Source organism: Mytilinidion resinicola, assembly GCF_010093595.1.
Source record: "Mytilinidion resinicola strain CBS 304.34 unplaced genomic scaffold BDZ99scaffold_2, whole genome shotgun sequence".
NCBI classification, from domain to species: Eukaryota; Fungi; Ascomycota; class Dothideomycetes; order Mytilinidiales; family Mytilinidiaceae; genus Mytilinidion; species Mytilinidion resinicola.
In genome coordinates this window covers 334900-351912 of record NW_022985438.1, presented here as the reverse complement: position 1 = coordinate 351912, position 17013 = coordinate 334900, and the positions used below count along the sequence as shown (strand labels likewise).

At 52.9% G+C, this 17013-nt stretch overlaps 6 protein-coding genes across 6 annotated transcripts in view; 3 read left to right on the top strand and 3 right to left on the bottom strand.

The window, feature by feature from the left end:
• Window positions 1-578: 578 nt before the first annotated feature.
• Window positions 579-2534, bottom strand: BDZ99DRAFT_514351 (uncharacterized protein; the record flags this gene model as incomplete). Its single annotated transcript, XM_033724865.1, has 1 exon — window positions 579-2534. One exon carries the CDS (start codon window positions 2532-2534, stop codon window positions 579-581), a length of 1956 nt encoding a protein of 651 aa, XP_033582670.1.
• A 327-nt stretch (window positions 2535-2861) lies between these two features.
• On the bottom strand, window positions 2862-3434 carry BDZ99DRAFT_514350 (uncharacterized protein; the record flags this gene model as incomplete). The annotated part of the gene is made up of 1 exon (XM_033724864.1): window positions 2862-3434. The coding sequence occupies one exon, from the start codon at window positions 3432-3434 to the stop codon at window positions 2862-2864; it is 573 nt and encodes a 190-aa protein (XP_033582669.1).
• An 808-nt stretch (window positions 3435-4242) lies between these two features.
• Window positions 4243-6018, top strand: BDZ99DRAFT_457672 (3-isopropylmalate dehydrogenase). The gene is made up of 6 exons (XM_033718738.1): window positions 4243-4321; window positions 4374-4393; window positions 4444-4464; window positions 4520-4588; window positions 4642-4737; window positions 4800-6018. Exons 1-6 carry the CDS (start codon window positions 4291-4293, stop codon window positions 5673-5675), a joined length of 1113 nt encoding a protein of 370 aa, XP_033582668.1. The 5' UTR covers window positions 4243-4290; the 3' UTR covers window positions 5676-6018.
• Window positions 6019-6813: 795 nt separating this feature from the next.
• Window positions 6814-10269, bottom strand: BDZ99DRAFT_432401 (Endoribonuclease YSH1). The gene is made up of 5 exons (XM_033717334.1): window positions 9890-10269; window positions 9633-9838; window positions 8287-9421; window positions 7553-8231; window positions 6814-7458 (listed from the first exon to the last, which is right to left on the bottom strand). Exons 1-5 carry the CDS (start codon window positions 10034-10036, stop codon window positions 7013-7015), a joined length of 2613 nt encoding a protein of 870 aa, XP_033582667.1. The 5' UTR covers window positions 10037-10269; the 3' UTR covers window positions 6814-7012.
• A 335-nt stretch (window positions 10270-10604) lies between these two features.
• Window positions 10605-12512, top strand: BDZ99DRAFT_376991 (uncharacterized protein; the record flags this gene model as incomplete). Its single annotated transcript, XM_033715051.1, has 2 exons — window positions 10605-11811; window positions 11884-12512. 2 exons carry the CDS (start codon window positions 10605-10607, stop codon window positions 12510-12512), a joined length of 1836 nt encoding a protein of 611 aa, XP_033582666.1.
• Window positions 12513-13756: 1244 nt separating this feature from the next.
• Window positions 13757-17013, top strand: part of BDZ99DRAFT_120987 (HET-domain-containing protein) — a 4224-nt gene continuing 967 nt past the window's right edge. Inside the window, exons 1-2 of the mRNA XM_033712523.1 lie at window positions 13757-14111; window positions 14160-16940. Of these exons, the coding sequence (XP_033582665.1) occupies window positions 14173-16940 (2768 nt within the window). The 5' untranslated portion in view covers window positions 13757-14111; window positions 14160-14172. The remainder of the gene's footprint in view (window positions 14112-14159; window positions 16941-17013) is intronic.

Here is a 17013-nt window from a genome sequence, read left to right as displayed (position 1 = left end):
TAAAACAAACGCAGCCTCTAAGCCTTCCTGGTCTATATCACTGATATGAAATGGGGTATATAATACACGTGCCATGACCAAAAAGCATCGCCGGGGACCCTGGTAACGTCTGAAGACAGGACTGAACCGGAAGCCGAAATCCAACAAGCTGAAGGTTGAGAAGTAGGACAGCGTAATGAAATGGAGAAAACAAGATTATAGGTGGTAAGCGATAATGATGGTAAGGTCATAGGTGTGGGTATCTTTCCGTGCGTCCGTGCGTCCGTCCGTCCAACCTAGTAATGCCCGAGAGGTCCCCCTATGTGTCGTGGTGGAGAAGTATTGGTAGAGATACAGAAAAATGTACATGTGTGCCGCCAGGTAGATGTGGAAGGAGGTAGTTACGGGTGTATTGAGGCGCGAAAGCGACGAGAAGGTGTTGCGAGGCGTGACGGGGCGTGATGCGGCGTATGTCAAAGGTGGGTATATCGGGAAGCATGGTCTCATCGTCATCAAAAACCGTGGAAACCATAAATCGAAGTCGGGGAACGGATGCTGTTGCTCATCATCGAAGAACTAAAGGCTGAGAACTCTCATTCTCATGCGGTGCTGCTCGTCGGCTCGCTGAGCCTTCGTTCGTACTCATGGCCATTGACCATCGGCGCGTGACCATTGACTATGGGCGCATGGTCGTGCCTTGCGATAGCATCCCCTTGCTGGCTATCGTTGTCGCGGCCGTGAGTCTGTGAAAAGGTGCGTCCTCGTTCGTGTTCCTGGAAGCTTCTTAGTGCCTCAATGTAGTTATGCTGTGTCGGAGTAGTCCCAAATTCATCGAGGCCGTCTTGAACAGGTCCATCATCATCTCTGTCGTCCGTAGAGCTCGCATAACTATCACGGGCCCTTGCGAAGGTCGAAACACGTAGAGGTGACGTTGGTGGCGACGCCGAGGCAATCCGTGGCGAACGAGAGTGCGGGCGTGGGAGAGACTGAGGCCTTGGGCGTAGCATTGTGATCGGAGGCGACGTAGCCGTCATACCTTCGCTGCCAACGTAGGTCCTCGCTGTTGAGAAGTTGCTACTACTATGCGTCGTCGCGATCGTGATCGCGCCGATGGAGACGCGGTTGGAGAGTCCTGAAGCGATGCTGCCAGGGTAGTGGGACTCGGACCCGGAGTGTTCGAACTGGACGCCGAAATAGTCAAAGTCAGCAGAATTCCTGAGCCCTCCTAAACCTCTAAGCCCAGTCTGTGGTAATTGAGGTATAGGAGGCTCAGCATCGGGATTGCTGGGATGACTGTAGTAGTCGATGGAGGAGTCGTCCTGGGAGCGCCTAGGGTGAAAGGGGCCGACCGGCCGACCGTGGTGCCTGCAACGGCATTCAGGCCCACAGTTGGGTCCACATGTGCAGGCACTGAGCTTCGTAAGTTCCTTGCGCACGTAGTCAATCTCTGCGTCCCGACGACGCCTCCGTGCCTGTGGATCAGAAAGTGGTGGGGAAGGCTCTGGCGAAGGAATTCCATTAGTATCCGCCGGTCCTGGGTCCTCGTTTGTAGACCCGGGCCACAATGGTTCTTCTTTGGCCTTTCCTTTACCTGACGAGGTGTCTACAGATCCTTCGGGCTGGCCTTCGCCTTTGGGAGTATCGGCCACTCCTTTGTCCTCAGTGATATCCGGCTTAGTTCGTAGCGCCTCTTCCTGGCGAACGGCCTGGGTATTCTTTGGCTCGTCGATCTTTTCTTTTCCCTTCTTGCTCCTCTTCGTCTTCTTTTTCAAGGACGTAAGGCCACTTCTCATTCGCTGAGTCACTTTCTCGAACTTCTTCTTGAACTGCTTAACGCGGCTTTTAGCCTTGTCGAAGCTGCGCGTGTGGGTTGCCTTTGGTTTTTCGATCTCGGGAACAACAGTCTGACTTGGTTTGACTTGATGGCGCTTGACGTCCGGGGGTGTAACTTCCTGAACGACAGCCTTCTCCTCATTTTCTGGTACCTTGGTAGGACTCGGCCGTGGATGGACATTACTACGCGAAGATGGGTTTCGGGAATGTAGGGCTTGGCCAGGCCGGTGTGATATCGGACTGGTATTCTCCTCAGCAACAGGACCCAGTCTAGAAGAGCCGCTACCAACTGCACTCAAGGTCTGGACATTGACTAAGAGAGCGTTACGCAGCGCAGAGTAACTAGGGGATTCAATCCATTCAGCCTCGGGCAGGGTATTGACAGACGCAAGCGAAGGATGAGAAGCATTCCCTCCGATTCCGAACCACCTTTTGTTGCATTTCTCACAGCGGACACCGGAGAATTTGGCTGGATCTCGGGAGATCTGTGCGGTCGCAGTCCTGTGCCAGTGCTTACAGTTGGGACAGCTCCCATGGATCCTTAACTGGTAAAATCCGGGCAGATAGTCAGACACGGACATGATTGAAGAGGGAGTATCCTGTAGCTGGCGAGGAGGGGAGTAAGTTGGGGATGGAGGAGACGAAGCGGCGTCGGCGGCCGCTGCACGAGTTGATCCTTCTCCTGGAGAGTCTTCTACTGTGGGGCCTTCTCCCGGAGCCATGGTGTTGTGGTCGTTCAAGTCGGGTTGACGCCGGGCAGATGGTGAGTCAGACATCAGGAATGGTACTGCTTCGCCTTTAGTATGAAGCCGACTCTGAAGCCGACATTCATACTCACGTTTAAGTATCCGATACTGTTATATCGGACAGGAAGAAAAGCTTGCTATCGTTGCATGCCTGCAAAAGGCAAATGCAAAAGACTTTGCGTGAAGGGCAAGATCGGTGAGGGTATGAGGCGGAGAGCGATTGGTGCAATGAGGCTGGGTCTCGAAGTAGTGATCACGTTGAATTTAGATGCCCGCTCCAAGCAGGCGGCGGGGCTGTTGATATTATGGACGGAGCTGCTGAACCAGTGAGCATGTCCTTGTCGCCATTTTCTCGGCCGTTGAGGGTGCGGCCTCCCCAGGCTGCAATGCTGAAGGGGCGCGCCAGGATGTGGCTGTGGCAAAGATCGTGGTGAACGTGCAGGTGGCTGTGTAAGCCCTGTCGTCCGAAAAAGTCCATGGCCGACAGAAGTAGTTCCACAATAACTGCGCGCGAAGCGCTTCGAAAAGAAGAAAGCAGTATGTCGGAATGCTCAGAGACTTGGGCACAGAGGAGTAATTGACCTTGGAGAGCTGAGGAGGAGACCCCGCAAGCATGAACGCCACCAATATAAACACCCTGAAAAAGGATACGATCAACACCCCCAGACGTTCGGCTGCAGCGTGAGATGAACCGTAGCCGCCGGGCCAGAAGGCACGCGCAAGAATGTTCCGCAAAGAGAAGACGAGCGAGAAACGAATGCAGGTGTTCGTCATAGACCGAGACCTCTCTATGCCCTGAGCGCCAGTGCCCGGCAGCGCCTCGCCTGACTTCCAAGGCAGCAACACAATGACCTGGCACGCCTGGCAGCTGGCCATCGTTTGCCTTTCAAAGAGGCAAGACGGCCGATGTTGCAACGCGTTTGAAACGAGGAGAAAACTCTGCAACACTCACGCGCTCGTAAGCCGCCAGCCTCCTTGGTGTGCTGCCCCCTATCCTTTCCATCCCCATCGTTCGCCTGTGGCCTCGCATGACCCCAGCCACGATACACCGGATGGGGGTATGCCGCTGCAGCCGTATGCAACTAGAGACCAGAAATAGCAGAACTGTCCGCTCGGCCAAGCGCCGTGGTCCTGATTGAGCTGCCGAAAGGAAAAAGAAATAAGAGCTGCCAGTCTTCAAACAGATACCGTGAATTGCCAGCGGTCTACTCATTAGGAGGCCGGGACGACGTTCGAAGCGCCGTGGCTCACTCGAGAGGCAACAGGGCGAGTCCTCCGCAGCACCCAGCAGTCCGCCCTACTAGCCACAAAAGCTGCCATATCACATGGCCATGGTAAGCAAGTGAGGCGTGAAAGGGGGTTTCCTGATCGCTGGGGTCGGTCTTCCCAATGCGGGGTCGTGTTGGCGGCTGAGGGTGAACTGGAGGAGGCTGGAGAAGAGATGAAGGGTTCGGGCATCGGGGCATGCAGCCCAAGATATGATTGCTTCTGCACAGCCTCCTGCTTCTCCTGCAGTCGTTCCTTTGGCCCCCTTCGACCACTCGCGGACATGCGATTCCAATACGTCCGTCATGCCACAGCGATGCATCGGTCCGACGTCGGCGGAGCAGTCTCCGACATCGCAGCGTAGACGGTCCATCCCCGCCGTCAACCGATGAGCTTAAATTTATTACTCCAGAGTTGATGCGTGACGGACCTTCTCTTGCAACACAACCAACATTGTTGAACTAATATGCCTACTTTCAAGATTGTAGTTTTCGGAGGTAAGTTGCTTCCTGTACCCAATTGATGTTGCCTTAGCTGACAGCATTGCAGGCGACGGAGTTGGACCTGAAGTAAGCTCTCCGCACTATTTCCACGAGCAATAATTAAGCCGAGTCCACAGGTCATTGCAGAAGCTGTCAAGGTCAGTAGACTCATGAAATCAATCAAAGAGTGTTCATGGACTAACCTTCGAATAGATCCTCAAAGTCGTTGAGAAAGGAACGTCAGATATCAAGTTCGAGTTCGAAGACCACCTCTTCGGAGGCGTATGTACACCCTACACTGAGACTCGACACAAGCATTCAACACTCTCAAACAGGCCTCAATCGACGCCAACGGCACCCCTCTGACAGACGAGACCCTTGCTGCCGCGAAAGCTGCCGATGCCGTTATCCTCGGAGCCGTAGGAGGCCCTGTACGTACCTATTCACACCCCTATCAACTCCCTCACCACCCCCATTTCCTAACACCACTCAGAAATGGGGCACCGGCGCCGTCCGCCCTGAGCAAGGCATCCTCCGCCTCCGCAAAGAGCTCTCCACCTTCGGCAACCTCCGCCCCTGCTTCTTCGCCTCCGACTCCCTCGTCTCCGCCTCCCCCCTCAAAGAATCCGTCTGCCGCGGCACAAACTTCAACATCGTGCGCGAACTCACCGGCGGCATCTACTTCGGCGAGCGCAAGGAGGACGACGGCGACGGCACCGCCTGGGACGTCGAGCCGTACTCGCGGCCCGAGATCGAGCGCGTCGTGCGGTTGGCCGGGGGTCTCGCGCTGGCCGAGGACCCGCCCGCGCCTGTGTGGAGTCTCGACAAGGCGAACGTGCTGGCGACAAGCAGACTGTGGCGGAAGGTGTTTGAGGAGGTCATGACGAAGGAGTTCCCGAGCTTGAAGCACGGCACGCATCTCATTGACAGCGCGGCGATGTTGATGGTCAAGAATCCGCGGGCGCTGAACGGGGTTATTGTCACGAGCAATCTGTTTGGTGATATCATCAGCGATGAGGCGTCGGTTATCCCGGGTTCGCTGGGCCTGCTCCCGTCTGCAAGTCTGAGTGGGATTCCGGACGGCAAGAAGAAGATCTTTGGGATCTACGAGCCGATTCATGGGTCGGCGCCGGATATTGCGGGGCAAGGTGTTGTCAACCCGATCGCAACGGTGCTGTCGATGAGCATGATGCTTAAGTACTCTTTCAATCTGCCCGCGCTGGCAAAGAAGATCGACGAGGCGGTCAAGATTGTCATTGACAACAACGTACGGACGAAGGATATCGGTGGTGAGGCCAAGACCGCGGAGGTTGGAGATGCCATTTCCGTGGAGTTGGAGAAGCTGCTGAAGGCGTATATGGTGGATTAGGAAAAGATACGATGGTTTGGTTTCGTGTAGATATGTAAGTTGATGGAATAATAACATGTCGGAATGACATGCTCTTTGCTTCTGCGCCATGCCCAGCAAAATTGAAACTGCGGGTTTGATGGGCAAATATTTGTAAACATGACAGCTATGCTAGGTATTTTGCAGTCGTCTCATGTCACTCAGAGCAGCGCGTGTTAATTAGTGCCTAACACCAATGGTTCCACGCGGTTGGATCTGGGACTACTTGCAACTAAAGGAGCGAAAAGGAGGTTCAAAGTCAGCCACATGTGTCATGCTGTGTCTACCTAGAATCGTTCTATGCGGTTCATTTTGTAGGTACTTGCAAAACAGACCCAAGAGATATCTCGCTACACTCTATCAAATTTCCCCGTATCTATCGAAATCACTCTACCGGAGATCGGTCAGGAGCAAGTCGGTTCCAAGCTCGTGACCCCGCAAGGTTCGACTTCCAGACCTCAAATACACCTCCCACGAAGAAAAGAGGACCGGTAGTCTATATGAAGGCAGCAAAGCAGAAAAGTCCTACGAAATCGAGAACGATGGAGAGCGTACAACCCACCAAGACCACTCCTCCATGCACCGACCGGCTGGCCCGGACGCCTTGTCAACCCAATCACCGCCTCTGGAAGCTGCTAATGACAAGCACAGCCACGGCACAATAGTAGAGCTGGACGATGGCTAGGTTTTACGGTCGTTATTCCGCTGTGATGGCGAAGTTTGCGATTTGGAGGAGGTGATGAGTGTCATCGCCTCGCTGCAGCACTTCCCCATTGCCCTTATTCTCTAGCGGAGTTTAATCTCGACTGCCTCTCCCTCCCATATGGTCGTAACAGGAAGCTTCTTGATACCCTCCCACCCAGCCATGAAGTCATCCAAGTACTTTGTTCACACTCCCGTAAATGCCTCCCACCACGCGGTAGATTCCCCTGAAATGATAGGAGGCCTTCCACGGTCGCTGCTGAACCTGCTCTCTGTATCTCTGAAATCTATATTCGGGGTCGGGGGGAGAAGGCTTTATACTCATCATACGTTAGTCGCACGTGAGAGGCACGTGGAGGACGTGAAGCCACGTGATTCGGGAGGTAGTGTCACACGGTTAGATCCAGGGAGGAGGTTTGCGAATCTTATAATCTTCAAAGTTTCATTGGCACGAAATGTCCTAGACTTATGGCTAGCTATGCCGCCTAAGCTAATCCCTGATATTCCCCAATCCCGACAAGGCTAGATGCTGAACGCCACGCCTTAGCTAGCTACTCCAAATACCCTTTCTCCCATCCACATCGTCCCCCCATCTTCCCTCAACGTCCTTAACTTGCTCATCCAACCCACAGCCCACTCACCGTCTCAACCGCCCTCTCCACAACCGCCCTGACCCGATCCCGCAGCGCCTGCACCTTACACTCCACACTCAGATCCTCCAACCACACGCGCGCGACGTGGTTATCAAACCGTATCTCTACGCCAGGCACGGGGACGCCGATGTTGTGCAGTCGTTTCAGCTCCGTCACTTCAGCTTTCGTGTACTTCTCTGGGTCTGGGTCGGTGGATTCAGGGGTAGAGGAGGGGTCTGAGGTCGGGAGGCGTGGATGCGTGATCGGGTGGACGTTGGGGCCGAACTGCGCTTCGAGGAACATGCAGAGGCGGGCGAAGCGGGTGCTGGGGTCGGAGGAGGCGTGGGGGTTGTGGGAGGGCTTGAGGCGGGTGGGGAGGGCGCTGACGGGGGGAGAGGGGGAGTGGGAGTGGGAGTGAGAACGAGACGATTCTGTTTTGAGTAGTTAGTAAATATGTATGTATCAAACAGAGCACAGGGGGTTCAATAGCGCGATGAAGGGGAAAGAGGGACGTTAAGGACTTACGCTTCACAGCCGCAGGGCTGCTCTCGACAGTGAATAAGACGGCGAGCACCGCGTCCGCGATCCCATCATTGATCATGTTGCCCTCCCACTCTACTTCTACTGACCTGCCGGGCCGGCAGTAGATGGTCACGCAGTCCATGACCTTCAGCGCGGTCGTAGAGCGCGAAATCTCCTCGTCGGCGTCTTCGTGCTTGTGGAGGCCGTTGCCGTTGGGCTGCACCTTGCCATTGACGGCGTCGTCTTCGATTGTGATCTCCTCGATCGCGCCAAACGTGCCTTCGAGCGCCCAGCGGATGAGGTCGATGCCCGCCGCGCTGAGGTTGAGGTGCTGTCGACACAAAATAGTCGTGGTGGTCAAGCCGGCATACTCGCGCAGGTCTTCGGGCGCCATGAGGGACATCTTGAAGTCGTTCTGCACGAGGACGCCGGTGATGAGTTTCGAGGTGTCTAATTCTTCCTGGCGTCCTTCTGGGTCACCTTTTCCTCGGAAGGGGAGCGGTGGTGGGATCTGCGCGAGCTTGCCGACGACTTTGGCAATTTTGTCTGCTTTGAAGGGGATGCGGAGCTCTTCGCAGTTGGCGGGGGAGTAGATCTTTGCGGCGACGGTCTTGTCGGAGTTGAGAGAGAGAAGCTTGGATTTCAGGCGCATCATGTTGTGCTTTTCGCCGTGGACAAGAATCTGCAGGCGTCATTAATACGCATTTCATAACTGATATGAGGATAGAAGAACTTACAACGACACGAGCGTTCACTTCGCCGATAAAGTCCATATTCTCAGGTCCGTCAACGTGAGCTGCAAAACTGTATTCCTGCACGCTACATCGTCGTGGGATCAAGACCTTTTCTCCCTCTCGAGGTCCGCCTGGTCTTCGTGCAGTCTGACTACCTCTTGTCATGATGGCTGTTATTTGCTCTGGCTCATGCATAATCTCCTTTGCCATTGTCCCTTCGACTGAATAACCAGTGATGATGACACCATTTCTTTGGTCCGGTGCCCATCTTTCTAACAGTTCTCGCGACACCCCGTTCTGCATCATACCAGGACTAGCCAGCATAACGCATCCACCTACATCATCAAACCGCTCCAAGCTTTTCAAACTCCTGACAAACCGAAAGTCCCACGGGCCTGCGTTGCCTACATCTCCTGCAGCTTCAGCTTGTGCCAGGCGCTCCCGGAACAGTTTCTTGATGTTGTCATTCATGGCACTGATATACGTTTGATAGACCACCATACACTTCCGCGCCAGATTTGAAGCGTAGTATATTGGGATCTTCTGATACTCCGGATGCTTTCCCCAATACTCATCCAGAATCAGCAACAGTTCCTGTGCTCTCCCCAGTGCAAACACTGGTAGTAGGGCACGGCCACCACGATTCAGCACGCTAGTTATGCTCTTCATGAGCTGTGCTTCTCGCTCCATTCGAGGAGTGTGTCGGGATATCCCGTACGTGCTTTCGGTGATGAGCACGTCGATCTTGGTGTTCTTGGGGATTTCTGCAGAGATCAAATGCCTGTCTTCTTCCCTTGAGTAGTCGCCTGTGAAGAGGATCTTGAGGCCAGCGATCTCGATGAGGAACATGGCTGCGCCGAGTACGTGTCCAGCAGGGTATGGCGTTATTCGTATCGATGAGATGGTGTGGGTGGTGTAGTAATCGATGGCCTCGATTATCGGGAAGGTTGATAGATGGTCGGCTTCAGTGTATAGTTGCACCTTCTGTTCGGCAGAGGAGGAGATGTTGCCAACGCGGACACTGTCTTGTACCAGCCATTTGTAGATGGCTTTTGTTGGATGGGTCATGAAGACACGGCCCTTGAAGTTGGTCTTGGAGAGGACGTATGGTAATGAGGCGGCATGATCGATATGGAAACTAGGGGAATGCCGTCAGTATCGTTGCATGAGGGGCGGAAGAAAAATCAACGCGGACGGGAGAGCAATTGCTATGTACACGGTTGCAAGAGGGTTCCTGGTGGAGCGCGCATCACCAGGACGGGCCAGGACATGAAGTATACAAGATATATTTCGATTGATTCTCATATACAAGAAGTGTTGCCGGAGACGACAGTTTGTATGACTGCAACGATGCAGATGCACTCGCCCCGGCGATGATGTTCCATACAGGTTCAACCATCCGTGATAAATGCTCTCCCATCCTTTGTCGTTGACTCTGAAGGAGCGAGAATACATACTGGCTGATAAGTAGCACGTCGACGGTGCTGAGATCAAACTCATCGTAGAAAGGTAGTGCAGCTAGACCTTCGAAGGCGGGATGCATCCCAGCATCAAGCTATCCTCTATCAGCACCAATTCCAAGCAGTGAAGCGTGTTTCAAGCGTACCATTACTGTTTTTCCTTTGTACTGAATTATATGCGATGACCGTCCAACTTCATTGCCTCCGCCGAGACAGAAGAACAGGAGCTCGTCCGACGGGTCTACAGGTTCTTCATCACTACCCATGGCAGCCGCTTTCCGCTTGGTCGCCATGGCTTCTGCGGTTCAAAGGGTCCGAGAAAGTTGAGCAGATCCTGTGGCCGATGCCAGGTCGAAGATGGCGAAACGTGTGGTTGTCGTAGTCCAAGTGTCGAGGGCGGAATGCGCGACAGGCTTGCATCAGTTTATCAAACCCTGATTCATCCTCTGGCCAGCTTCGACGGTTGGTGGTCGGTCTGTTAGCTACAACATCACCTCGGACGATGGAGAATTGGAGTGCTTTGTTGCGCGCGCAACGCGAGGCTTGACTTCACCTGCACTTTCATTTCTGGCGCGCCCGGCCCGACGAATCTCCGGCCGCTCTTGGCCGCCGTTTCGCGACCGTGATGCAACTCCTGTTCTTCATCATCCAACCCACGACCGCAAATCGACGCTTCACCGCCGACACAGCGACCTGCCGAAGCGCATATCATCACTGCCATACCGTCCGATATTCCACGACATCCGCACGTCTTGCGCGAACCGCATCCAGCCGATGACCCAGCGATAGGAGCACCACGGGAGCAGCCTGGACATGGCTTCACCACCAGGACAGCAGCCCTCGGGCTACTCTACACCCAACATGCACCATCCGGTACAGCCTCCACAGCATTACCCCCCGCTGCCGCCTCTGCAGCCCCCACAGCGGACGTACTCCCCGTATCAAGGCCTACAGTCACCCCCGGGCGGCATGTCTCCTCCTAGTGGAGCCCCAGGAGCCGCAGGACCTCCCAACAAGCGGGCACGCCTTTCACCGACACCTTCCCCATACTCGAATTCACCATATGCCACGTCGCCGTACGCTACTTCTCCCACGGGCCAGTATCTGTCGCCACATCTATCGCCGCATGGGCCTCCTCCCCCGAGCGTGCAGCCTCCGATGCCGCATTTCCATCAACCACAGCCCTTTTACCACCAGCAGCCGAACGACAACGCCTCCCGTGCTCCTGCAACTGGGTCTATGGGACCACCGAAGGTCCCTTACAGCAAGACAACCGACAGTTCAGGCTTAGACAAAATGGAACGATCTACAAATATTAACGATCTGAGCGACATCATTACGGCTGCCGGCATTGACGAGCGCGAGGAGGAAGACTATCTATCCAGGAACTATCGAAACCAACACAGCACATCGTTTGTCGGCTCCTTCAACTCACAGTCATCCTCAACTGTCTCACCCAATGGTAGTTTCCAGTGGCCGCAAGGGCAGCACGGTGCATTCCAGGGAGCCGGACCCCTCAGCCAGCCGCCTGTGACCGAGAAGACCTTCGAAGAGAAGCTTGAAGAAGCGCATCGATCAGCTGCCCGAGCTCTCAACGAAGCCCAGCAATATCATCTAAACGACCCATTTCTCGTTGCGAGCGCCGTTCGTCATAAGCTTCACAATGGAGGCTACGAGCATGGCGTTGAAGTTGATCTTAATGGTCTCTATGATAGACTTCCCCAAACCGCCACCAACGTGCAGCAGAGAGTTGCCACCGGAGCCGACGGTTCATCCATCGCCGTGCGCCAAGCTGACAGTGTTCTGAGCAAGAACGCCCCCCTGGTCGACATCCTTACCCTCATATCTCTCGCCGCCCAAGAGCGCATTCGCACGGTTATCGACGATGCCTATGGTCTGGCCCGTGGACGTCAAGTCGGTTCCAACGGCTTAGTTCCGCCAGAGTGGGCCGACATCGCCACCGGAGTCAACGCAGAGCCAGCCACAGCAGTACCTACCAATCTCACAAAGAGCGCATGGGAGGCGCCGGACAGTGCCGTCAGCCCAATGACGGTGCCAGGCCTTAAACGTAAACGACGTTCGTTTCATGAACCTAGGTTGTCTACCATCACATTTGCTAACATGAAATGTTCCACAGAAGCATCCAGTGCTGGCGGTCTGCCTTCCCCACCAACCGAATCTCCACCCAGCCCGAAAGCTACGGTCCAAATTCCCAACAACCTTGCCTCGACCCTCAAGAAATTAGCCGCCCGCGATCGCCGATACGAGCAAGAGCGTCTCGAACGTCGAGCCAAGCGCCAGAAGGTGTCTCTCACCCCTGCCGGTGCCTCTCCCACCGTTCCTGGTACACCATCTGGCGATGTGATGGCGGAGATGAAGCCCTTGTCGAAGAAGGAGCGTGACCGCCTCAGCAAGATCGACCAGAGCCAGGACGTCCTTCACCGTAACGCCAATGCTACAGCTAGTTTGGCCTTGGGCGGCGGAAAGAAAAAGTACAGCTGGATGACGGGCGGTGCGAAGCCTGCAACGCCCAGCCGTATCAACACAGGCGTAGGAGCTGGTAGTACTAGTGGTGGAAGCGGCGGCACAGGCCCGGTGGTTGACAGGCTGCTCGTGGCTAGGGATCGTAAGTTCGGTAGTTTCAGAGAGGACGAGACCAAGGGGCGCGGCATCCAGCTCAGAGATATCATCCACGTGCTTGACTATGATGGTAAGGAGCGGAAGACGCTCATGCGGACGTTGGCGAGGTTGAAGAGCAACGAAGTATGAGAGGTTCGGGCTGTTTGTATTACCACTCCATCAGCGTTGGCGTATAAAAGGGTGACTTGTCTTGTTATCTTCATTTTCACCCTTGGGAAAATTGGGTTATGGGCACGGCTGAGTAGTTGGGCCTGACCTGGTATCATAGGGAGGAGTCCTTTCATACTGGCATCATGGGAGGAGACTTGGGGGTTTCAACCCTCCTATTCGAACGAGAACAATACATCGAAATTCTGAACTGGCTTTCAATGCTGTGTACACCTCTTTCCCGCTCTTGAAGAGGCGTAACCAGATCACTAATTCTTGCGAATGATAACCTTCCATCAGATTCAGGTTGGAGAGTGTGTTGAAGCACCCACCCATAACAGTAGCAAAAGAGTGCACACCGGCCTATGACGGGGTAGTTTGCATTAGACAATTGAAACGGAACTCATACTGTGTGAAGAAGATAAAAAGTAGAATAGCGTAGTAATTATAGATAGGGGCAGCGGTAATTCTGGCGGATTCATTGCACAACCTGTAGGTAGGCGCATCCAGCGGTCTAGCGCGGATATATAAGCCACTATATCAGCAGTAGAAAGGGGACAATGGTGGAAAGTAGCACCTTGCGGTACTGTGCTATTGGCCAACTAAGCCACGCTAGACGTGACAAAAGTGGTACCTTTTTTAAGCACTGTGTCTCTTCTGTATACCTGTAAATCACTGCTTGGAGTGCTTCAACGAGTTTCTACATAGCCCAAGGTGAAGAGCTTCTAGCTCGTTCAGATCCATGAAAGTGCAGTGGAGCACCCCATGCAGCGGCAGACAGGTATATGTAGTTGCTAGCGAATGCGGCTTCACCCTCAAACGTGGCCGCAACACGATTCTACCCCACCCGTAAGCAAAAGCCATGGCACTCCACTTATGTATCCGGTTAGGCACCATTAGCCTAGGCACGTGATTTGGCACGGTACAAGAAGGTACTTCTCTACCACAGCTTGAGCTGACAAGAGAGTGTCCGGTGCGGGTCGGCACCCTCCCTGCTAGCGCAGGCAACTGGAGTGCTGAGAGAAATGTGCGAGACCCTCTTGGCCGCTTCTTATTTTCCACGCACTTGAAGACTTGCAAAGCAGCAATAGAACACGATCTACTACCACCAACAACACTAACAAATATATTTAAGGAGAGAATTAGGGTTACAACACGTAAGCAAAAGTCTAGAAATATGCGCCATTTCCTTAAACATACAAAAAGAAAAAAAAGTTTATTGCAGTGTTGCGTCTGTTTCGCAGCTGGTTCTTGGTTTGGGTGAGGATGCTTACGTAAGGTGCATATGCTCTCAGCCGCACCCTTCGTATATGGCTCTTCAAGTCGATGGTGCACCAGCAAAGCTATCAGTAATCTTGAAGGCTGAGAGAAGAACAATCGGGACTTTGATTTCTTGTATCTTCGCTCTCGGCCTGCGTAATGTGTGTTTTTGTCCACCCACCATAGCTCGTAGCTCAGCTTTGTGTGCTGGCGCTTCCGAGAGGGAATCTTGGAGCCTAGTTGCACTGCCCGCCCAACCCTAAACTTTCCCAACATCCCAACGTCCTAACCGTCAAGAGTCACATTGTTCACCTCCTTAAGGCAAGTTCTTATATCTATATATTTACATCCTCTAATGCTTTCTAACAGACTAGTCAATCCAATGCGTCTTTTGAAACTTCAAGAGGATGGCGAGTTCAGCCTCACCGAGTTTTTTGGCAATGAGACACCCCAATATGCTATCCTTTCGCACACTTGGGGAGCAGACGACGAAGAGCCTACATTTCAACACCTAGCGAATGGTACCGGAAAGAACAGGGCTGGCTACCAGAAGATTCGCTTTTGCGGACAGCAAGCTGCTAAGGACAATCTGCAATATTTCTGGGTGGACACCGTGTGTATCGATAAACTAAGCAGCGCCGAGCTTACAGAATCCATTAACTCTATGTATCGCTGGTACAAGGATGCGACTAGGTGCTACGTGTGGCTATCTGACGTTTCGGCCCAGAGATGGAAACCAGAATTCAAGAAGAGCAGATGGTTTACTCGTGGCTGGACGCTTCAAGAGCTTATTGCTCCGACTTCGGTTGAATTCTTCTCTAGAGAAGAACAGCGGCTCGGCGACAAGCAATCAATGGAACAAACTCTCTACGAGATAACTGGAATTGCCATCCAAGCCCTTCGAGGAAGCCCTTTATCGCATTTCAGTGTGGATGAACGGATGTCGTGGGCCGTAAAACGTCAAACAAAACGCGAAGAAGATGCAGCATACTCTCTACTTGGCATCTTTGACATTCATATGTCGCTTATATACGGTGAAAGACGGGAAAAGGCATTTATTCGGCTTCAAAAAAAGATCGAAAGGTCTTTGAAGGAGGAATTGCCTGCTCTACCACTAGCGCTCTCCTCAGAACCACTGAAACGGAAACACGAGCCCTTATCAATGGGTTTCAGGAAGGCCCCTAGCCTCCAGGCAGATCTGCGAACGACTGGCTGTTTCGTACAAACCAACGGTGGCGCTATTATCGATGAGAAAGCTAAGATCCGTAAAGAGTTGCTTGATCTGTTGTACTTCAACCATATCGACGAGCGACTCTTGACATTAAAGACAGCTCACAGTAAGACATGCAAGTGGCTTTTCCATAATGAACAGTACACAGCCTGGAACAGTGCCGAGAATTTACATGATCATCACGGATTCCTTTGGATCAAGGGGAAACCAGGCGCCGGAAAGTCGATCTTAATGAAGTTTCTTGATTCAAAAGCGAAGAATTCAGCCAAGCACAATCAGAATTCTCTTGTGGCATCGTTCTTCTTCAACGCACGGGGCGAGTATCTCGAGAAGTCTACGACTGGTCTTTATCGATCACTGCTGTGGCAACTCTTTGAGAAAGCTGAGGATCTCCAAAAGGTCCTAAACGAGTTTGACACCAATACCACACGCATTATTCAAAGGAAAGGCTGGCAGCTGGAGATGCTTAAGCAGACATTGACTAGAACTGTGGAGTGCCTCGGATGTCGAACGCTGCAATTATTTGTTGACGCACTTGATGAGTGTAACGATATCGATGTAACAGACATGATCTCATTCCTCGAAGACATTGGAGAGCGGGCGGTCGAAGTCAACGTCCGTTTACACATCTGCTTCTCAAGCCGCCATTATCCGACAGTCATTATCCGGCGGGGCAAGCAGATAGTCCTTGAGGATGAGAAGGAGCATGACGATGACATTACCCAATATATCAACTCCAAGTTAAAGCTAGCGAACCCGAGGAAAGCAGGCGGTCTGAAAGCTCGGGTACTAGAGAAATCCGCCGGAGTATTCCTTTGGGTTGCTCTGGTTATCCCAATGCTCAATGAAGCATCTGCCAAAGGTCGAGTCGAAGAGTTGGAGATTTGCCTTAACGGGATCCCTCGTGAACTAGACGACTTGTTTGAGATGATCCTGACGAGGGATCGCGAAGGTATGCAGGAGCTTCGGCTTTGCATCCAATGGATTCTCTTCGCTAAGCGACCCTTGAAGCAGGAGGAATACTTCTTCGCCATTCGCAGTCCCAATTCTCCAGAAACGGCCAGATGCTGGGTGTCTGGAGATGTTTCTGCTGAAGTCATGCATCGATTCGTACATAGTTCCTCTAAAGGTCTAGCGGGAGTGACTAAGACCAGGAGCAAAGACAAAACTCCAACCGTCCAGTTCATCCATGAATCAGTCCGCGACTTCTTTCTCGTTAAGGAAGGATATCAGAGACTCTGGCCAGATCTCAGTGGTCAATTCGTTACCTACAGTCATGAAGGCCTAAAAAACCGTTGTTTGGCAGAGATTAATGGCAGCAAGGGAAGCAGTACGCTCATAAGTTTCCTGCAACCTGCGACTCAGCCTCCTCCGAGAGCCGCTTCGCAGATGGATATCGATGTCTTAGAGCCCGTGCCTCCCAACGAATCACTTCCAAAAGCTTTTTCTTCAGAGGCGTCAACTCTGCGTCGATCGGTATCCGAAGAGTTCCCGTTTCTTGAATACGCAGTCCATCATGTGCTCTACCATGCAGATTCTGCTGAGAGCGACGAAATCAAGCAAGAGATCTTTCTAAAAAGGTTTCCCCTCAAACATTGGATATATCTCAATAACCTATTCGAAAAATACCACATACGGCGGTATACACTGAGTGCGAGTCTCTTATATATCCTTGCGGAGAAAAGTCTTCCAAGACTCATCAAGCATGAACTAAGACAAGTCCCAAACATGGATATCCCAGGAGAGCGTCATTTCTATCCAATGTTTGCAGCCTGCGCCAACGGTAATCGAGACGGAATTATAGCACTTCTAATGCAAGAAACCATACCGCGAGGAGACCGGAACCTAGCTTCGCAACTTGATTATTTGCGGGAAATTAAGCCTCGACAAAGCCGGATTCCTCTATCGTGGGCGGTAGGACGGGCAGGGAACGAGGCAGTGGTCAAGCTGTTGCTTGATACAGGCAAGGTCGAGGTTGATTCGAAGGATAAA

What these genes read in the sequence shown, in the direction of transcription:
- BDZ99DRAFT_432401 (XM_033717334.1), bottom strand. Translation starts at nt 10,036, where the DNA reads ATGGCGACCAAGCGGAAAGCGGCTGCCATGGGTAGTGATGAAGAACCT. An exon ending in GGGGCGAGTGCATCTGCATC is followed by an intron (nt 9,422 to 9,632) that starts GTTGCAGTCATA and finishes GCATTCCCCTAG; the next exon opens with TTTCCATATCGATCATGCCG. An exon ending in CAGCCCTGCGGCTGTGAAGC is followed by an intron (nt 7,459 to 7,552) that starts GTAAGTCCTTAA and finishes TACTCAAAACAG; the next exon opens with AATCGTCTCGTTCTCACTCC.
- BDZ99DRAFT_457672 (XM_033718738.1), top strand. Translation starts at nt 4,291, where the DNA reads ATGCCTACTTTCAAGATTGTAGTTTTCGGAG. An exon ending in AAGACCACCTCTTCGGAGGC is followed by an intron (nt 4,589 to 4,641) that starts GTATGTACACCC and finishes ACTCTCAAACAG; the next exon opens with GCCTCAATCGACGCCAACGG. An exon ending in TCGGAGCCGTAGGAGGCCCT is followed by an intron (nt 4,738 to 4,799) that starts GTACGTACCTAT and finishes AACACCACTCAG; the next exon opens with AAATGGGGCACCGGCGCCGT.